The sequence below is a fragment of the Mucor velutinosus genome (assembly GCF_035048745.1).
Source record: "Mucor velutinosus strain NIH1002 chromosome Unknown tig00000468, whole genome shotgun sequence".
Classification (NCBI taxonomy): domain Eukaryota; kingdom Fungi; phylum Mucoromycota; class Mucoromycetes; order Mucorales; family Mucoraceae; genus Mucor; species Mucor velutinosus.
Genome location: NW_027041899.1, coordinates 146,164 through 166,046, shown reverse-complemented (window position 1 = coordinate 166,046; position 19,883 = coordinate 146,164). Strand labels below are relative to the sequence as shown.

Sequence of the window (19,883 nt, the reverse complement as noted above, 5' to 3'; positions counted from 1 at the left end):
TTGCCCTTTGTTCTGACTGGCTTTTAGCATGATACCCATGGCACCATTTCTCGACGACTCACGCCGTAAGTCGTCCAGAAATGTTATTAGGTGATAAATGGGTAGCATTTTATAAAAGTTCGCAGGTGCGAACTCGGATACCTTAGGATACCTCAGGATACCCATTTTATATCTCGCCCAAATTCCATACACCGAGCTCTGTCGTTTTGCATACATATAAAATACATTCATATAAGCATATTTAGCTTAAGAACTACATCTTTAATTTTAAAACTGAACGAGCTATCAATGTTCAAAAACGACATTTTAGTGCGTGTAGTTCATTTTCAAAGCTTAATAACTCGCTTCGCAGACTTAATGCAACTATAGTCTACAGATCAGAAATACTCTATAGACTGTACTCTAATCAGTGATATATAGAATAGGGCTCAGTGCAATGATTTTTGGTGAGATAATATTTGGGTAGTCTGAGGTAGCCCGAGGTAGCCTCAGGTGCAAAGGTTCGCACACGCGAATTTTTAGTGTGAGACGTTCATAAAGGATACCTCAGGCTACCTGAGGATACTTGGGGTTACCTCCCCCCTATATTTCAAACACCGAGGTACTCGGTGTTTGAGAAATGTTATTAGGGCATCTGTGTTATATTCTGTAGCCATTGGAATATTGTGCTATATGATCTTGACAAATATACTAAAAAAGGAAAAGGGGCACATAAAGCTCGTGGCGCACGTCAATTTATATAAACAGTGTCCCTGAATTACTGCAAACAGTCGCGTGATCATCGTATCTAACTGCATAGCTATCGCGTATTATTGATCTAGTTGGTTTCTTTGCTTGTCGGTATTTAAATATGACATTCCTTTGTTGCTCTTGCTTAGAGGTCTTTGAAACGAACTCGAAACGTAAAACTCATATTCGATGTGTACATCAACTTCTTGTAGACGTCAAATATCCAGGAGACCGTAAGTAGACCATCTAAATCGATGACTAGCTGTCAAATTATCAACCTTGTTTATCAGACGTAGAAAAAAATATACCAAGAAATCCAAATGACAACAAGTTTCACTGTCGTATCTGTAATAATTACAGCAACGCCAACCCTTCCCTTTTAAAAAACCATGCCAAAAACTGCCCGTCATTCAGTGGGTGTAATACAGACTACTATGCCTGCTGTTTCATTTACATTTATATTCTTAGGAGTTCATGCTTCTGCCTCATCAGCTATTGTTACTCCCAGTGTATCTGCTACTCCCATTGTGCCCATTGTGCCTTCTGTACTCCCTTCGTTATTTATGCCTGTTGCACCATCTGTGTCCGCTGAATCACGTTTACCTAATGCACCCTCTGTAACGACATCTGCTGTGCCTTTAGAAGCGTCTGTTGCTCATGAAAGCAATCTTACTGATGCAACTGTTCCAACTGAAGATACAAATGACGATGCCGACGGTGCTCCATTTGCATCCACTGATGAAGTAGAGTTGACTGAGCTGGGTACCTCAGGTGAGGTCATTATATATTTACTAGATGGTCTTTTTCTCACCTATTATTCCAGTTTACAATTCAGAGTACCAGTCCCTTGGCATGGTTATTCACTTGCAATCTGGTAGTGTGATATGCGTTCGTTGTCGCTGTGCAGTTCAACTAGGAAACGTCGTTGGCCATTTTGGTCGCAATCATTCATTGAACAGGTGGATTGCTCAATACAACGTACATCAACAGCAGCGGTATGGAGAGCAATTGGATGTCGAGTTATCCCAAATACATCCCGAGCCGCTAACTATCCATAACTTGGAAGAAAAACTGCGAGATCAAGCACTACGGCCCAACTGATGTTCTCACAGAACATCGATGCGCTCTTTTGGGAACATCGATGTTCTCATGAGCACATTGATGTTCTCATTTGAGAAGGTGTAGTTTTCCACATGAATAAAATGGTTTTAATAGCTAAACTATAATATTGTAGGCAACAGAGAGACTTTTATTATCTGTAAGATTCATAAAATTACTAAACGTATTATATATTGCACGAGAAAATGGCAATTTAAAATTACCTAATAACTACTTATTAAAGTAAAAGAATATATTTCATTAAGATATTCGAGTAGTTTAGTGGGAAGAACGTCAGATCCACAACCGATAGGTTGTGGGTTCGACCCCGTTAGGAGCATTCTTTTTTTTCAAATTTGTGAAAATCGATGTGCTCATATAAGAATATGGATGTGCTCACATGGGAACATTTCGGATGTTCTCATAAGAACATCGGCCGACTTATAATAGATCTTTAGGAACGCCGATGTTCTCATATGAGAGCATTTTTCACATTTCGGGAACATCGATGTGCTCATTTGAGAACATCAACACCGCTCGTGGTGTCATAAGATTATGCCTACAAAAGTTCTGTCTCCTGCTTGTGCTCTTTGTGGTTTTGCTACAGAGGACCTTTACCATTTCGTGGTGGGTTGCCATGTCAAGTCATTTTTCTGGCAGGATGTAGTCTCTTTGTTGTCACTTCAAGAGCTACTCCCCTCTGCTTTTTCTATTTGGTTGGCGCTGACTACCTTTTGTAGTGGTTCAGATTTGTTGGTGATCGATGAGGATGTTCTGATTGCTCTTGGTGCTGCTTACAGTACACTTTGGAAGTATCATTGGCGATGCGTCATAGACGAGGAGCCTTGGATAGCTTCTGCTGCTATCAACATGGTCCGTCAAGACCATAGTACACTCTTTTCTTCTCTTTCTTTGGCAAGTGTTCAAGCTGGCACCTTGGCCTTGCCTGTAATTACTGTATAGATTATAAATTTAAAGCTAATAAAGATACACTTTAATACAAAAAAAAAAAAATTTGAGAACATCAATAGATTCTCATATGAGCGCATCAATGTTCTCATGAGAACATCAGTTGGGCCGTAGTGAAGGAGCTGTCATGAACCAAGCTTCGATCTGGTACCTGGATCTAGAACCATGCAGTCCAAGTGTTATGTCTACGTTATGCTTATGTCATCTCGGTGTTCAGGATTTAGGAGTACTAATTGATAACCATTAGTAATCAATTAGTCATCATTAGTAATCATTATGTCATGCCAAGCTTTATGCAACCTTATCATGTCAAGTACCTATCAACGTCAAGTATCAAGCCAATGTCATAATTATGTAATTATGACTCATGTTTCAGATTACGAATCATTACGTTTATCCATGCTATATCCATGTCTCAGAATTTATGTCCGCACCTCTTGTCAAGTATAAATATCATGTCCTTTTCCCCTCCATCCTTTCCAGTTGTAGATTATCTTGTATATCTTATTCTCAATTACTTCAAGATAATCGTTTTGTTAAATAAATCCTCTGTTGAAATCAAGTTCTTGACACGAGCACGGCCTGTACGTTGCTCCTCTCAAAAATCCATTGCCTGCCATCTCTCTCTTGGATGTATCGCCTGGCTTCATGTGCGGTTTCTGCCCTGTAGAAGATGTAACTGCAGTCGCTGCATTCACCGGTGCTGTATCCACTATGGCCAAGCATATGCAACAAAACCACCGTGGGTTGAATCATAATCAGTACACCACTTGTCATGTACAGCAGCAGTATTCGGGCCAAACAATTCCATCAACCATCACGAGTGAAGGTGATGCACTATTCGAAACCTTTTTGTGCGAGAATCCTGAGTTTGATGAAGGGTTCAATCCTGATGCCACCATTGGCGATTCCCGGGTCTTTTCTCGCTTCTATGAGTATGTCAACTGGTTTGACTTGGTAGTGGATGTCGCTGGTGCTGACACAAACGAAAATAGGCTCCTGCTGCACGACTGGGTCAACGCAAGAGCCCCCAGGCTTAATGATGAGGTGGTCCGGTTTGATCTGGACCTAAAGAGCCTGCTCCAACTGTGGGTCTCCGTGCACTTAACGTCAAATCTGTGAACAAATATTTCAATCTTTGGTTTAAATATGTCAAGATGATGATGATGGCTGCTGCTCCCTCCTTTGGCTCTGAAGAGGACACTGACCTTCACATCAAGTACCATAAATTCGGTCAAGCCATTTTCAATGATATTAACGGTGACACATCCAGACAATTTGTCATCGATATCGAAAATATCATTGCTGAAATGCGTTCTGCTGGAGACAGCTTTCTTGCTAGTGAGAGAGCCTTTCCTGTCTTGCACAGCTACTTTATGTCGCTTGTCAGTGAGCAGGCACCTCCATTTAACCAGAGAGTCAAGTGCTCAATCCTGGTATTCACTGCATTCTCACAGATTGAGGCATCAGGATGCTGGAAGAACGTAGCATACGTAAAGAGTGTGCCTGCGAGATTAAAGTATCTGTTTAGAAGCATCATCCTTTACAAACTCTTGTTGAAAAACGATGTGGATAACAATGTTCAAGTTGGCACCACCATCAATGATGATGGTCTTGATACTGACCTCACTGAAGAAGAGTTGGAGGAGTTCAACAATAATGCGTGATTGTTAAGCACAAAGAATAAAAGGATTATTATTTGTAACTTATAAAAGATATTCGATATTATAAAAACAAGAAAAGACTCATTTGAATAAGATCAGACACAAAAAAACTAAAGATTTATTGATGAAGACAAGAGTTATCCTATTTATGCTAAGTTCTGAATGCCGAAGTAGCAATTTATCTTGTACAACGCTTATCACATCTGGCGAACCTCAGTATTTCTGTTGAGTCTGTAGCGGTTGCGGACATTCAGTAACTCAGCAAGAGTCGGATCATGATTTACATTGTTTCTCACTGTCTACGTCAGGACATTAGGTTCGACACAGAAGTGAATCATATAATCGATTATGATGGTCTCTGATAGTGAAGGATAATGATGGCTACAGATCGTAACATCATGGCTGATTGAACGAATCGGATCCTTCAATTGACTGATATTAGATAAACATGATACGATGTATTGACTCAGTTGAAACAACAAGATAGATTGATGATTCATCAGTAATGATCTCTTATAAATAGGATGCGTTTGAATCAATTAATAAATCTCTAGTTTTCGTATTTGGTTACTTTTTATAGTCTTCCTTTTTTGAAATCTATCTTAATTTGTTAATACTGTATCTTTGGATACAACAATTTAGATAGCTGAGATGCACTTCAATTATCATAGCTTGTCCATGTTGCTGCACAACACAGACATATCTACCCATCAAGAATACCTTAATCTTTATAGACAGTTGTAGCCCTTCTGGCACAACAATATACGATGAAATGTATATTCGGCGTCTCTATACATATTATTTATAATTTATGTTATTTATCTGGAAGCAGCTTAGTAGGTGCCAGTGAATACATTTTTTGTGTATTATTGCTGGGTTACCTAGTTGTTGATCCGATAAATTAGGAACAGTATCTCAATATATGGTTCGTCAGTTACGGCCACACTATATTTTTTTATTGTTGAGCATGTAGTTTTCTTGGATTCATTTATCTTATATCACATTACAAACCCACCAATATTTACTTTAGTATCTGTATCTCTAATTCTTTAGATCATTTTACTCTTGTTAACACCATGCTAATACTACTGTAGGGGGAAAAACTGTCCCGTTCGTTTAAATAATCTTGACTTTTACCCAGTATATTGCCAAAACTCGGAAAACAAAGCCACCCCATACTGCGTTCGATAGAACAGCCTATAGGGATTACAGCAACATAAAAACCTTATGGCTGGACTATATTTTAATCCCAGTATAACCAGCTAAAGTGAGACGTGGCAAAAATGTTAGGTGGGTAATTCTAGATGATATAAAATGGTTGATATCTTTACTTCCAACAGGCGTATTGAAGAAATCTAAAAAACTACCCGCAGTATGCTCAGAATATTTAATATCCCAGGAGCACTCTAAAAGTATAAAAGAAGCTAGTTTCTTCATGTATTTTCTTTATTTCTTTGCTTTCTTATTTTTTTTCAAAACTTTCATTTTGCCTGCTCGTTTAACACAAGATTTGCGCAACATTCTCCAATCTTTGCTCTAACGTGGTCTTTCGCTCTCAAAGATAAAGAATTTGTATCCAGAAGTGGGTAATTCTACCCTTACAAGGCTCAGAAAACTATATTGTCCTGACCCAGCTAGACCTCTTGGCGGAAGACCGAAAAAACTTGATGCTAAAACTATGTCCCTAGTGTCAAGAGGACTTCGACCAGGTGCTTTAGATAATCCCCGAGCAGCACAAGAAATTTTAAGATCGATGGGCCATGATATGTCAATTAATGGCATCCGCAAGTCATTGAGACGAAATGGACTTAAATCTCGTAGAAAAGTAAAGACCAATTTTGTTAGCAAGACAAACAAGCGGCTTCGATTGGCGTGGGCTAAAAAGCATAGGCATCTTACTATTGCTGATTGGCGTCGTTGGGTGTTTTCGGATGAAACAAGAATAAACCTTTGGGGCTCAGATGGTAATTCCTTTTACCGGACGAATGGTGGCCGAATCATGCAGTCGTATCAAGTCAAGTCTCAGTTGCAGGGAAATGACGGTGGGGTCATGTTCTGGAGTTGCATAACAGCGGAGGAGCCTGGTTATGGTACTACCATTATTGAAGACGCAATAAACTCGGGCTTGTATGTCGATATTTCGAAGACATCATTGAACGACACTCTTGCGCACTTTGGGAAGACATCATCTGATATGCGATTTCAACAAAACAGAGCAACACCGCATACATCGGGCATTACTAAACAATGGTTCACCGACAATGGGTTTAACCTAGACGAAATCATGGATTGGCCACCCCAAAGTCCCGATCTTAATCCCATTGAACATGTCTGGCATCTCCTAAAGCTTCGTCTTAATAAGTATCCTTCTAGGCCCTCTACAAAAGAAGAATTAGAGCGGCGTATTAACATTCAGTGGTACAAAATAACAAAAAAAGAGTGCCAGAAATATATTGATAGTATGCCTGCCCGAATCAAGGCTGTCATCAAGAGCAAAGGTGGTTCAACTCACTATTAATGATTTTATAATAAAATGTACATTTTTCTGTATTTATTTTTTAACCAATAAAATCATTGGATTTTAGTTTTTGAAAAAGTTATAATTATGTATAGATAGCACTACTTTCTCTCATTCAAACGATACATATTTCGACTTTGTATACAAAGAAATGACCAAAAACTTGTGCAAAAAGACAAAATATTAAACGAACGGGACAGTTTTTCCCCCTACAGTAATATTGTATATTCTTATATGTTGATGGTAGCATGGACGGGCTGAAATGATATTTTTTTTTGATATATTTTTATGATTGGATTTTCGTCTAGTTTACTTCAATGCATTTTAATAGAGCATGTAAAAGTACAGTAGTTCAATGCAGTCTCCAAGCTACCATAATAGACTAACGGTAATATCCATCTGCCCTATATCGGCAAAGCAAAAATGCTGAAAAGCTAGTTTTTCTCTTTACCTTTGAGCACCCAAAAAATTACATTTTTTCAGTTTTTAGTGGCAAAAAAAGCAAAAATATCGTACTTTTGTACTTGTGGCAATGCATAGCAACACGTGCTATCATAACCATTATTTAGATACATTTTTTACTTTCTGAATCCCTCTGTATATAGCTGAAAGAGCTCTCTTTATCATGCAAAAATACCATTTATAATATTCAGAGCCCGTTGTTTCATACCCCGACTAATGTGGTCTGCTGAACATCATATTTTCAAAACTGTTTTATCGTCTAAGTTAATAGCAAACGCAGGTTTTCCTTATTGAAGTATTATATTGCAGATGTTAGAGTTATACGCAGTTAAAGTTTCAGGTTGAAATTCGTATTTTTTGTGGGAAATTGAAGCAGTCAAAATCAAGTAATTCTCATCTCATATGTAGGCCCATAAAACATGTAATTCTACGTGATTATTCAAAATAATAGCATTGTCTGGTTAATGTGTATGCAAAATATCTTGTTCATGATTATCCAACAATGGCGGATATATTTAAGGTTTGAAATAGCGGTGTATAGCTCAAACATGTAATGCAGAGATATCGTGGCAATATTATTCGACTCGTGGCTGTAGCTTGATTTTTCGTGTTTGCATAGTCTTTTTCAATTTTAAAAAAAAAGATGGACTTATCGAAATTGATACGACCAGTCCCGGGCAATTCTTTTGTGCTTTGATAGCGCTTTTTGAGAGCTTTCAAATGATATAGAATACTTGGCTATAGCATCAATACATCGGCCTGTTTTCACACAATATTTTTTTAAGCGTTATTGAGTTGATTATTGTATCAGTATTCCAAAAAGTATCTTCATTAGATGATGGCGCTTGCAATCTCTTTTATTCGCATGAGCATGTATGCTACATGAGTGTCTTGAAAGTTTAAAACATGGTCTACTAGCTCTCAAAAAAGATACCATCATTAATTTATATGACCTTCACTATGGTACGCTTTCCTGCAATAGAAAAAAAAACTAGTTTTCTTTGCCTCATCCTCTTCGTTTAATGCATTAAACATGGCCTTTACCACTTGAGAACTAGCTAATTTAACAAGCTAACTGAAAATATGCTTGACTTGTCTTTCAATTGGCAAGAGCAGGATGAAACTTATCCTTTATGTCAAAGGATTATTTTTGTTTCTTCTGTCAAAAATCTAAATGGCATGGACTTGAATCAAGGAATGTTAAATTAAGTTCCTTCACATCCCAGTTCCGTCGAGTTTTAGATAAACCTCTGCAATACATTTTTTCTTAAAAAACGCTGCAAATCATTGTAATAGAAATCCTATTGATTTTGAAGTATTACTGGGTATAACTTGTTTAAACTTGAGCTTAATTATTGAATTATTTTAAGCTTTGAAAAACTCATCAAAAATTCAGGCACACATTTACTACTGAAAAGTATTTCATGGCAGCCATTTATCTGTCTTGATATTTACAATGTACAATCGCCCATCATAAATTTGTTTCTGGAATGTGATATTTATACTTGTGTCTACTTTAAGGATGAATCTTGGTGATTACAGACACATTGGTAACAAGTTATCTATTCTTGTGAACTGCAAACCAATCTAAATGCGCATTTCCCGGTCCAACAAAAATCAAACAAGTGCGAGTGACGGAATCTTCCATCGAAAGATTCGTATTATGTACATTCTACTACTTACTGAGGTAACCAAATTGCTTGAATCCACAGCTGACTAGCTGGCATCATTGCAAGGAGAAAAAAAAAAGGAGTAGATGATATCATTGCACTGGGCATTTTTCAATCATGCTGCATCCACAGCAAGGACACACTTTTAAAATGCTCAATTCATGGCATACAGAAGCATGCCAACAGATTGCACTCAAGATGGACAATGGATCTATCATAGTAGCTTTCACAGCATGTCGGATCAAACAGCCAAACGAAAGGGTAAAGTTATAAGCAGGTTTCTCAGGGCAAATCCACAGACTGTGAGGTAACAAATGCAGAGATCGACTCCCGGGAATAAATGTAATTCACATGCTGTCTTTTGGTTTTTTTCCCACGATTTATGGGTAAAATAGAGAGATTTGCATTTCAAATGACCGCTTTACCTTTACTACTGTTTAAATTGCGGGGGGACCATTTTTCGATTCGACTCTATTTTTTTTTTCTTCTTCTTCTTCTTCTTGTTTCATTATAAACACATTGAATGCAGACAACATCAGTGGCTAATTCCTTACAGCCTGTAGTAACCACAAATGTGCCTGCCAACAAGTTGGTGATGAAGACCCAGCGGAATGAACAGAGCTTCGACTATGTAGTAAAATCTGGCCTTGCTGGCGGTGTAGCAGGCTGTGTGGTAAGTGTGGATTGAATTTTGCTGTTTGCTAGACAGAGAGACTGAATGCAGCTTGATAGGGAAAAACAGTGATTGCACCTCTGGATCGGGTCAAGATCTTGTTTCAAGCAAGAAATCCAGTGTTTGAAAAGTATTCTGGAAGGTTTACTGGTGTATTTGAAGCAGGAAGAGACATTTTTAAAAAAGAAGGCACCATGGGATTGTTTCAGGGTCATTCAGTTACCCTGTTGAGAATCTTTCCTTACGCTGCCATCAAATTCGTGGCATTTGAGCAAATCAGAGCTATTCTTATGCCAACACCAGAGACTAGAAACTCATCTACTCGTCAATTCATTGCAGGCTCATTAGCTGGTAAGCTAGTATTTTATTGTATTTTGTATTTGTCATGCTAATGTGTTGCATGCAGGTGTAACATCTGTCATGTTTACCTATCCGTTGGACCTTGTCCGTGTGCGAATGGCCTATGAAGTGCGAGATAAAGGGGCCAGAAGACCAGGATTGGCAGAAGTGTGCAAGATCATTTACAAGGAACCAGCTCAACGTATTCACCTGTTCAATTTTTACCGAGGATTTTTACCCACTGTTGCTGGTATGACTCCATACGCTGGCGTATCGTTTTGGTTCTACCACATCATCACTCGATTTGCCCGCCATCATCCCATGGCTACACCCTACACCAGAGAGCCTATTGTTACATTTGAAGAATTTGCAGAAGATTTGACATTTGACCAGCAAAGAGTGTTGGAAAAGCCTCCGCTTAAAACATGGGCCGAGTTGCTTTGTGGTGGATTAGCTGGATTGGTGGCACAGACGAGTAGCTACCCGTTAGAGGTATGTTGATTAGAATGCAAAGCGTGGTTGGCATGCCAGTTGACTCAAACGGTTGCACTTAGATTATTCGTAGACGAATGCAAGTAGGCGGTTTGTTAGAGCCAAATAGATTTGTCAGTTTTAAAGACACTGTCAAAGAGATATACCATGCCAAGGGATTCAAGGGGTTCTATGTGGGGTTGACAATTGGCTACATTAAAGTGATACCCATGATGGCCATAAGCTTCCTAACTTATGAGCGTATGAAGCAAGTGCTGGATATTGCTTAAATTTCCTGCTATGCTGTATTGTAAATAGACTAGAGATCAATGCTTTTCTTGATTTAATAAATGTACATAATTTTTACAACATGGATGATGACATACAGTATTTGGTAGATGATGTATCTCTAAATATATCATCTTGCTTGAACGAACCAATGGCACACCTTAAACCCAATATACATAAGGACATTACCGCCTTGTGTGTGTGTGTGTGTGTGTGTCAAAGGTCATACGAATACATGCAGTAACGCAGCACCAGATGGCCTCCTCTGTTAATGCCATTAGTGTGACCATTGTGAAATGTGAATATCACCTCTTGTTTTTTTTTTTTTTTTCAAACACGAGCCTCGGATGTATTTTTATCTTGGCTTTCTCTCTCTCTCTCTCTCTCTCTTGAAATGATTAAAAGTATAATTGCAAACAGCCTTGCGAAGCATGGGCCACCATCAGTGATAGAAAACTGTAAGTTAAACTGTGAAACACAGCACACAATACTTATGCATCATCATTGATAGTGGATTGCAGCCAGTTTACTTCTTGCGGTGCTTGCATTGCACAAGAAGGCTGTGGATTTTGTGGAAACATAAATAGCTGTGTCAGTGGTGGATGGTTTGGAGCATTGGATAAATCAAATTGTGGATTAAATGACTATTACTTTCATCAGTGCCATAGTAAGTTTTTTTTTTCGGATTATGCTTGTTGTTTATGCATGTGGACCAACACTCTAAAATCCAGTGTCAACATTACCACTGGGGATTATATCCATCGTATTGATATCAATCATTGTTATAGCAGCACTAATTGGATTGTCAGTTTTGTGTTGCTGTTTCTGTTGCAAATGCTGCCAAGGAGAGGAGGCCGAGGATGAGGATGAGGATAGACCGCTGTTGGGGTCCAAATATCTGAGACGATCATCGACCTACTATCAGTGGAACAGACAGCCAGTTGTCGCCAATAAAGCAGAGGACACAAAAAATACCAACAAGCTCATATCACAATCATCATCATCTAGGCCAGTGGATCAAGTGGGAGATGCAGCATCGCCTAATTCGTCTACAATAGCAGAGAATTGGGAAGATCGACGTACGGCGTTACTAAAGAAATACGGACGGGAGCCTAGCTCAACAGACGAGTAGGATATTGAGATTATCTTGAGACGTTAATTAATAAACATTGCATGCTTATGATTACATTCTGCTTGTGATTTTTTTTTTGGGGAGGGGGGAGAGAATAACATGTGATGAAAGAGTGAGAGGAAGGGTTTGCACATTGGACCTTTGTTAGCTCTCTTTGATTTTACAGCTCAATACATGCAATTTAACGATTGCAAGTGGATTGTAGTGCACTATAAAACGTTTGAATGCCCATGTGTATTGATACGTTTACCTTGATGGATATGAGGCGAGTGTTTAGGCTATGCAAAATTCATTGTACAGCATGTCGAATGCTTTGCCTAGAGTTCCTCTTTGCAAGGGAGTTGTAAAATACAGAGTGATATCGCATTGACACTACACTATAAAAGTGTACACAATAATTACTTGAGCCATGATTGTACTCATTTGCAGCCGAGTCTTCTGTAATCGACTTTGTGATGGCACTGACACAATGATCCCCCCTTTTTTATTATTTAACAGCTTCTACACTGAAAGATTATCATTCCTTCGTTTCAATACAAATTTCTGCATTGTCAAAAATAACAATGACTGTGAATGAATGATGCTGTTATGTGTAGGGCCAATATGTGATAATAATAGGCGGTTTGAGCTTATCGTAGCGCCAAGGCTCTATTTAGGGAATATCCAATTTATTCAATTGACTCTGATGAGCATACTGATGCAATTATGAGCATTGCAAGACGCTATTCTTCATTTACTGCCATCTATTGTTAGAAACTGCCATGTTGAATCAAGATGTATACTTTTTAAAAATAGCAAGAAACACATTGAGCGATTTAAGCCTGAATTTGTTGAATTCAAAACGATGCTTGGCACAATTACACTTTTTCAGGGTCCACATCAAATAAAGTTAAATTTACCAAATTGAGGTATTTTCACTATTGCATGTTTCATTCTACCCATCATTGTTACAAATAAATGCATAATACAGCATGTATGCCAAGCGTCAATGGGCAGGCAATGATTGTATAAATACAAAGCAGCTGGACCATTCAAAAATCAAAACAACATCCACATTTCTCATTATGAAATTCCACATCTTGACCGCCATCACCAGTGCCATTGCTGTCATTCAATGCGTTTTTGCTGCTCCTACTCAAACTACCAGTGAGGCTGCCACTAGCACCAAGACGTACTTGCCTCAAGTATCTCCCATCTTCCCAAGCATGGCGCCTGCAACTGATGTTGTCACTTCTTATAATGCTGGTCCTTATAATCTGAGTGCTGCTTTGCCTACTTACCAATTGAGCGGCTTTCCTGAGGTGTGGCAAGTTCCTAATGTTTCTCATCCCGAAGTGGTTGCTGCTATCAACCAAATCAACTGGGATCTTGTTCCTAAAGGTAAAAACTTGTTTATAGTGATCTCAGGGTGGGAATTCAGCTAACCACCTTTCTCGCACTTAGCTCCTGTCAGATATCAGAATCCCAAGACTGGTCTCTTTGAGCCTGATACTGACGGCCCTACTGATCCTTACTGCTGGTGGTCTGATACAAATTGTCTTAAACCCAAGATCCCCATCCCTGATGATTACTACAAGTGTGATCAACCTGACATGTGGGGTCTTTCTTACGACGATGGACCATTCAATCGTTACACTGGCAAGTACGCTTCTTTGGAGAACCCTTACGCTGAGCCTGCCTTGTACAATTTCTTGGCCGAACACAACAATCAAAAGGCTAATTTGATGGTAAGATGATTGTATTTCGTTGAAAAGAGTGGATCTTATCTAATATCCTTGGTTTTTAAACAGTACATTGGCTCCAATGTCGTCTCTTACCCTGCTGCTGCAAAGAGAGGCTTCAACGATGGCCATTACCTGTGTGTTCATACTTGGTCTCACCCACCCATGACGACCATGACCAACGAACAGGCAGTTGCTGAGTTCTACTGGACTCTCAAGGCCATTAAACAAACAACTGGCGTGACCCCTATGTGCTGGAGACCACCTCAAGGTGATGTGGATGATCGTATCCGTGCCATTGCTTGGCAAATGGGTCTTCATACTGTCATGTGGAATTGGGATTCTGAGGATTGGGATATGCCAGCTCCTGGTGGTGGCGATCTCCCTGTTTCGGTATTTTTCATCTATCCATCGCAAAGACGATCCTTTACTCACATTTCTTCATTGACCAGACTGTAAACGGCTACTTTGAGCAGTGGTACGCTGATGGTAAGGCTCGTAACCTCACTGTTGGCCATATTGTCCTCGAGCATGAATTGAACAGTCAAACTGTTGGCATGACAGAAAAATGGTTGCCCAAGCTGCAAACCGTCTTTAATGTCATTCCTGCCTTGGCTTGCAACAATGTATCTCAACCTTACTGGGAAAAGCAATTTGTAAGTTGTCTTGATTAGAATGCCGGATAATGCGTACTGACAAAACTTGCAATAATAGGTTTATCCTCTTGTCAACCAACCTGCTAAAAATGGTACTTTGAAGTATTAGGCTCATCTTGATCTGTAGTCTAAGAATGGCACATTCAATAAAATTTCCAATTCAGTTTTTGCATGTATTCAACTTGATTATATATATATATTGACATGATCCAACTCTATTTTCAATGGCATTCTTTATTTACGAAATAGCAGACGTAGAAAAGCTATGGACATACTATAATTGTATGTATAGCCTTTACTGGCTACATCAAGACAACAAAAAAGTATACTTGTAGATAGATTAATATGCGCTCATCAATGTCAGAACTTCATTTGCAGCAAACGTCCTTGCTCGCAAAAAGAGTTGAAAAAGCATATAAAGATACATGGTCCGAATAGACAAGTGTGTCAGTATCAATTACTCTGCAAATGATCTTGTCATTTTTGATACCACAGATGCTCCCATTTACTGTACGCGCAAAAAAAAAAATTGCCAAGAAAACAGGCTGTCAAAGCGTACCTGAAGACACACAAGAAAGCATGAATATCATGTACTCGTTCTATTTATTTCACTCTGCAGCCTTTGATATTGACGATGTTATATATCATATTTTCGACACTATTGTACAATCAACTTGATGGCACATTCATTCGCATGGAAACCAACTTATACCACTTTTTTTACAGCAGGTGACGTACTGTATTTGCCGCTCCAACACAACCCCAAGACCACTTTTGTGAGACCTTGGTATGAAAATTTTCGACATTTTGGCTGAAAACACCATTTCATATTTTCTAGGGTTGTGCAATAATTTCTTTAAAAGCACCTCTTATAATTGTCACCATTATATGCACTTTGCAAAGGTGCTTGGAGAAAGCTTAAGGGTGTATGAGATGATTATCACGATTCGTATAGTCGAATCTAACCATCAAGTCGAAAATTACTCAATCATGTTCCATTGTCATTTTGCCAGTGAGAGAGCTTTTTTTTTTTTTTTATTTTATTATCGCTCCATCACAATGCTAGATCAGCTGGCACATGGTTTATTGCATTTCATTTGGTGAAAATATAGGCAATGGATGTGCTTCTGTGTTCAATACGTAATTCTCCAAAGGTATAATATCGTCAGGACTGAATATGAGGTACAAATACTTTAGTGTTTCTGCCAAAAAGAAGGTGTCCATTCGGTTATCGGCTGGAGGGGGAATGACAGTGACATCCTTGAGTGCTGCATAGCCTCCGTCAGGTAATTTGGTATATTTTTCAAAGGATTCAAATATGTTCCATGCCCAGTCCCTATAAACTCACATCAATATCCTATTGCAACTTATAGCATGGCACTCAGTCACCTATACTTTTCTTGGCCTGTTGTTCTGTACATGATAAACAAGCTCTCCAACGTCTCTGGACGCAGCAGATTGTGCTTGTCCCTCATGTGGATATCCATATCAGGCTCATCTGGCCCACTGTGGGGATTTGTATTGAAATACACAATTTCACTCGCTAATCCTGTAGCGGTCATGTTGTACATTTCGTAACAAGTTCTCGTCAATTCCTCTGCTAGGTGGAAATCCTCGCCGTCCTTTTTGTCGAGTGGATCCAATTCATGAATCGAAGCGCCTTCTGTCACACCCAACACAAAACTGCCGCCCATAAAGCAAACCAAGTGATCCATTTTGGGGTGAATGTTGTTTGGTTGCGAGCTATCCATCAATTCAGCAATGTACAGTAGATTGTTGGGATAACTGTGCTGTACGAGATGCTTCTTGATGCCGTCTACTGCATGGTCATATCTTTCACGGTATTTGATCTCGGATTTGTCGGTTTGCAGATACAGTTTCAGCAAGTATTCTACCAGCCATAGGTGAGAATCACCCATACATACAGTGCCCTATCCGCTTACCATAGTAACTGTCGCCACGGGAACCAAGTCGAATCTCTCTTGATGCAAAGTTGCCAGAATGAGGGTCAATATAGATTGGCACCAACCCATCCAGTGCAGAGCTATCCTTTGCTTCCACCAATTCTTGCATTCTATCCATGACCTTTTCAGCAGCATTCCAATACTTCATGTCGCCCGTCAAATGACTCAAATACTTGAACTCAAGTTGAATCGTAGTTGCCTCTGCTGTGCTGCTGGGACCGTATCCCACAGGTACACCGTTTGAAAGTGTGATACCTGAGAATGGGATGCCTGATTCCGAGTTGAATGCCGGTAAGAGTCTATCACCCAAATCCACCGCTTTCCTCAAATATAAAGGGTCATTGTTGGACAGATGATATGCTGACAGCAGGCCACCCAACACGCGAATGGTCGTTTCGAATACATTGACGTCCTGATCCTTGTTGAAGTTCAAGTTGGTTTCAATCCATGATCGTGCCTCGTTGTACTCCTTGGTGAGGTTCATCAGCATCAATGTATCCAGTGAATCCACAATCATCAGTCCGACGCCTCCAGGTGCCCAATTGTGTCCTGTGTGTGTTAATGGCTGGTATTCGTCTTGTCCAAAGGCGTCTTGAGCATATCCCTTCCAAGCGTGCTGGAACGCCTGGATGACCTTGGCTTGGCGAGAAGCCAATAGTGTGTCGCTGGGTCGCAACGAAGACGGTGGAGGGTATTGAGTAAAGAGAATATGGGAGGGCTGCTGATAATCAATGCTGATGATCTCTTGCTCAAAATCATCATCTGCCACCTCAAAGTCGTCTTGTTCTGGCTGTGTTTTTTGCACTGGAGGTACCTTATTGTCAGCAATAGGCCCATAGTCTGGCTGCTGGAACGGATCTGCAGAGTCTATGGCTTGCTCGCCAGATGTTCGTGTGTATGTGTAATATAGAATACAGATGGCAGCAATGCTGAGGCCAATCCATAGCTTGCTGGAGCGCAAGTTTCTCTACAAGTGTGTGTATTATCAGTCTTTGCAAGTGGTGATTTTTTTTTTTTTTTTTTTACAAATAGTAAATTACATGAGATTCTTTGCTGTTTGTCTTGCTGTACTTGTCGTCATCATAAAAATCACCACGACCGTTCTTCATGATACGGTGCGTAGGAAGCATTTTCTTGAGGGGAAGAAGAAGAAAAAAAAAAAAAAAAAGAGTCAATTAAGCTTCTCTCTCTTACACACACACACACACACACACACACACACACACACCCACACACACTACTTGAATAGAATGCTCTAATTAATTTAAGCATCCGTCTTAATTAAATGCTGCCAAGTTACACAAGCATAGAATCCACAAGCATGGATTCCTTTGCACACATAGCATGAATAGTTTTGATTGCAATGACAAAAATCTTCCGATAGCTTTAGCCTGCGTTCCTGAGTCATCATGAGTATATTTCCTCTCACCCGTCAGCATACTGAATGTCCTTTCCACCTCTTCCCTCACAATGTCAAATTATCCTACGATAAGAAATCCATTGCTACCAAGCCCACCCATGGCTTCGTCTCGCAGCAGATTCAGAAAGTCTGATATACTGAGCAACCTGTCACTATCCACCACAGCAACGCTGTCATCCTCCATCTCTACCGCATCCATTCGCAGCTTCATGAGCCAGACAATGAGCCAAATTTCAAATGCCAGCACAACATTTCGCTTTGGACACAACAGAAGGATCATGCCACACAGCGGCAGTAGCCAAGCCATGCCCAAGTCAGCAACTGAAAAGATGCTATCCACCAAAAAGACAGCAAAGAGCACGGAAACTGAGCCATTGGTCCATTACAATGGTCCTTTCCATACATTGGAGTCTCTGCCTGTAGAGAAACTCAACTGGATCAAGGACGAGCAAACATCCACGCTGGTAAAAAACCCGCTAACAAACTACACCAAATCCATTGTCTTGCGGAAACCCTTGACCCGTAGCCCTACTTACCCTGCCCTCAATTCCAATGCTTATTCTAGGCCTTCACAGACCAAGCCAAAGGGCATGTTTTATCTGCGAGGTATGTGTCTATTTTAATATGGGAAATTAAACTCTGCTAATAGATAGAATACACCTTAGTTTTACAAGTCATTGCCACGGATACCTCTAAAAGTAAGTGGGCTATGATTGAGAAAGAACACAGCTCCATACTGATACATCCCCCTCCCCCCCCCCCTCTTGCAACCAGCTCGCTTGTTCCGCTGTGGTGTACAGATCAATCAGGAGACCTGTCTTAGCTCCTATGTCACTAGTGAGAAGACCGGCAAGCATAGCTCGATTGCGCAATTTGACGAAACATTCCTATTGCAAGTAGGCACATGACAGGCAAGCCAAATGAAACTAACATGTCTATACAGTGATGTAGATGACCAAACAACGGCTACCATCAGCATCTATGCTCAAAACAAGAGCAGCCATTTGTTTCAAAGCCGCCATCAAAAGCAGGAGATCTGTTTGGGAAAGGAGACAATCCACATTACGCTACACCCCAAGTCAAAGACGACAGAGAGGTTTGTGCTCAACAGCAATCCCAACGCAGGTCTCAGCAATGACATTCAGTTGCTGGTTGTGCATGGCACGTTTGTCAGCCGCAGAACGCAAAACATGCTCAACAATACCATCTTGTTTGAAGACTTTATCACTGCCTATGTGCACACAGGCATGGTTCCTGTAAGTAGTCAACATGGCTGACATGTCATGATGCTCACTGTTGTTACAGCGATGGGATAGATTCTGGGGTATATTGCGTGGAGTTCAATTTGAGCTGTATGATTTTGAATACAAAGAGGCAAGTAATCCTCTCTCCCACCCTCTCTCTCTCTATCTCTATCTCTCTCTCTCTCTATCTCTATCTCTCTCTCTCTCTCTCTCTTTCTCTCTCCATTTATCTGCAATAGCTGAAAATCCCCCTTATAGAATCGACCTCCTCTCTACCTGATTCCGTTGGATCATTTCATAAGCGCATTTGATCCCTCCGAAGAAGATGGCGAGGAGATCCGCATTGACATTGGCGCACGGGGCATAGTGCTTCAGTTTACAGAGAATGCGGTCAGCAAGAGCAAGCGAGACTGGGTACCGGATGATCTGGAATGTCGCATGTATCTGCTGCCTGAATCCTTTGCTGCTGCTCGTGAATGGGAATCCAAGTTCAACTACGTGGCTTCCATCTTTGATGAAGTGAGAGGCTGGGACACCAATTCGAGCAATGACTCGTATCATGGCAATGCCAGCGATACGGATACCGACTCTTATGATGACCAAGACGACGATGATGATGATGATGATGACAATGAAGCAACGTCTGTTCCTTTAAAATTATTATGGTAAAAATAAACATGAATTCAATTTTCATTAGAGCACGTGGTTTACCAAAAGCATTTTTTTTTTTTTTTTTTTTTTTTTTTTTTTTTTGCTTTGCTTTGCTTTGCTTTGCTCAAATGTGTAAATGGAATCAAGGCCATGGATACATAATAAAAGGAGACAAAAGAAACCAATGGCAGATGCTGCGTTTCATTATCACGTG

The 19,883-nt window shown here is 40.0% G+C and overlaps 10 protein-coding genes across 10 annotated transcripts; 9 read left to right on the top strand and 1 right to left on the bottom strand.

Annotated features, from left to right (window-relative positions):
• Window positions 1-1,163: 1,163 nt before the first annotated feature.
• ATC70_004073 (uncharacterized protein) lies at window positions 1,164-1,830 on the top strand (the record flags this gene model as incomplete). The annotated part of the gene is made up of 2 exons (XM_064823425.1): window positions 1,164-1,500; window positions 1,553-1,830. The coding sequence occupies 2 exons, from the start codon at window positions 1,164-1,166 to the stop codon at window positions 1,828-1,830; spliced, it is 615 nt and encodes a 204-aa protein (XP_064687749.1).
• Window positions 1,831-2,382: 552 nt separating this feature from the next.
• STE14 (farnesyl cysteine-carboxyl methyltransferase) lies at window positions 2,383-2,790 on the top strand (the record flags this gene model as incomplete). Its single annotated transcript, XM_064823424.1, has 1 exon — window positions 2,383-2,790. One exon carries the CDS (start codon window positions 2,383-2,385, stop codon window positions 2,788-2,790), a length of 408 nt encoding a protein of 135 aa, XP_064687748.1.
• A 654-nt stretch (window positions 2,791-3,444) lies between these two features.
• IST1 (Vacuolar protein sorting-associated protein ist1) lies at window positions 3,445-3,918 on the top strand (the record flags this gene model as incomplete). The annotated part of the gene is made up of 1 exon (XM_064823423.1): window positions 3,445-3,918. One exon carries the CDS (start codon window positions 3,445-3,447, stop codon window positions 3,916-3,918), a length of 474 nt encoding a protein of 157 aa, XP_064687747.1.
• A 35-nt stretch (window positions 3,919-3,953) lies between these two features.
• Window positions 3,954-4,463, top strand: ATC70_004070 (uncharacterized protein; the record flags this gene model as incomplete). Its single annotated transcript, XM_064823422.1, has 1 exon — window positions 3,954-4,463. The coding sequence occupies one exon, from the start codon at window positions 3,954-3,956 to the stop codon at window positions 4,461-4,463; it is 510 nt and encodes a 169-aa protein (XP_064687746.1).
• A 1,675-nt stretch (window positions 4,464-6,138) lies between these two features.
• Window positions 6,139-6,978, top strand: NOT4_2 (transcriptional repressor general negative regulator of transcription subunit 4; the record flags this gene model as incomplete). The annotated part of the gene is made up of 1 exon (XM_064823421.1): window positions 6,139-6,978. One exon carries the CDS (start codon window positions 6,139-6,141, stop codon window positions 6,976-6,978), a length of 840 nt encoding a protein of 279 aa, XP_064687745.1.
• A 2,655-nt stretch (window positions 6,979-9,633) lies between these two features.
• Window positions 9,634-10,883, top strand: TMEM50B (Transmembrane protein 50B; the record flags this gene model as incomplete). The annotated part of the gene is made up of 4 exons (XM_064823420.1): window positions 9,634-9,783; window positions 9,843-10,134; window positions 10,190-10,614; window positions 10,677-10,883. The coding sequence occupies 4 exons, from the start codon at window positions 9,634-9,636 to the stop codon at window positions 10,881-10,883; spliced, it is 1,074 nt and encodes a 357-aa protein (XP_064687744.1).
• Window positions 10,884-11,275: 392 nt separating this feature from the next.
• Window positions 11,276-12,013, top strand: ATC70_004067 (uncharacterized protein; the record flags this gene model as incomplete). Its single annotated transcript, XM_064823419.1, has 3 exons — window positions 11,276-11,339; window positions 11,393-11,548; window positions 11,613-12,013. The coding sequence occupies 3 exons, from the start codon at window positions 11,276-11,278 to the stop codon at window positions 12,011-12,013; spliced, it is 621 nt and encodes a 206-aa protein (XP_064687743.1).
• A 1,064-nt stretch (window positions 12,014-13,077) lies between these two features.
• On the top strand, window positions 13,078-14,499 carry ATC70_004066 (uncharacterized protein; the record flags this gene model as incomplete). Its single annotated transcript, XM_064823418.1, has 5 exons — window positions 13,078-13,393; window positions 13,457-13,740; window positions 13,804-14,127; window positions 14,187-14,390; window positions 14,449-14,499. The coding sequence occupies 5 exons, from the start codon at window positions 13,078-13,080 to the stop codon at window positions 14,497-14,499; spliced, it is 1,179 nt and encodes a 392-aa protein (XP_064687742.1).
• A 974-nt stretch (window positions 14,500-15,473) lies between these two features.
• On the bottom strand, window positions 15,474-17,484 carry ATC70_004065 (uncharacterized protein; the record flags this gene model as incomplete). The annotated part of the gene is made up of 4 exons (XM_064823417.1): window positions 15,474-15,726; window positions 15,780-16,281; window positions 16,334-17,321; window positions 17,395-17,484. 4 exons carry the CDS (start codon window positions 17,482-17,484, stop codon window positions 15,474-15,476), a joined length of 1,833 nt encoding a protein of 610 aa, XP_064687741.1.
• A 340-nt stretch (window positions 17,485-17,824) lies between these two features.
• On the top strand, window positions 17,825-19,687 carry NCB2 (negative cofactor 2 transcription regulator complex subunit ncb2; the record flags this gene model as incomplete). The annotated part of the gene is made up of 6 exons (XM_064823416.1): window positions 17,825-18,380; window positions 18,440-18,472; window positions 18,549-18,666; window positions 18,718-19,030; window positions 19,080-19,148; window positions 19,277-19,687. The coding sequence occupies 6 exons, from the start codon at window positions 17,825-17,827 to the stop codon at window positions 19,685-19,687; spliced, it is 1,500 nt and encodes a 499-aa protein (XP_064687740.1).
• Between the last annotated feature and the right edge of the window lie 196 nt (window positions 19,688-19,883).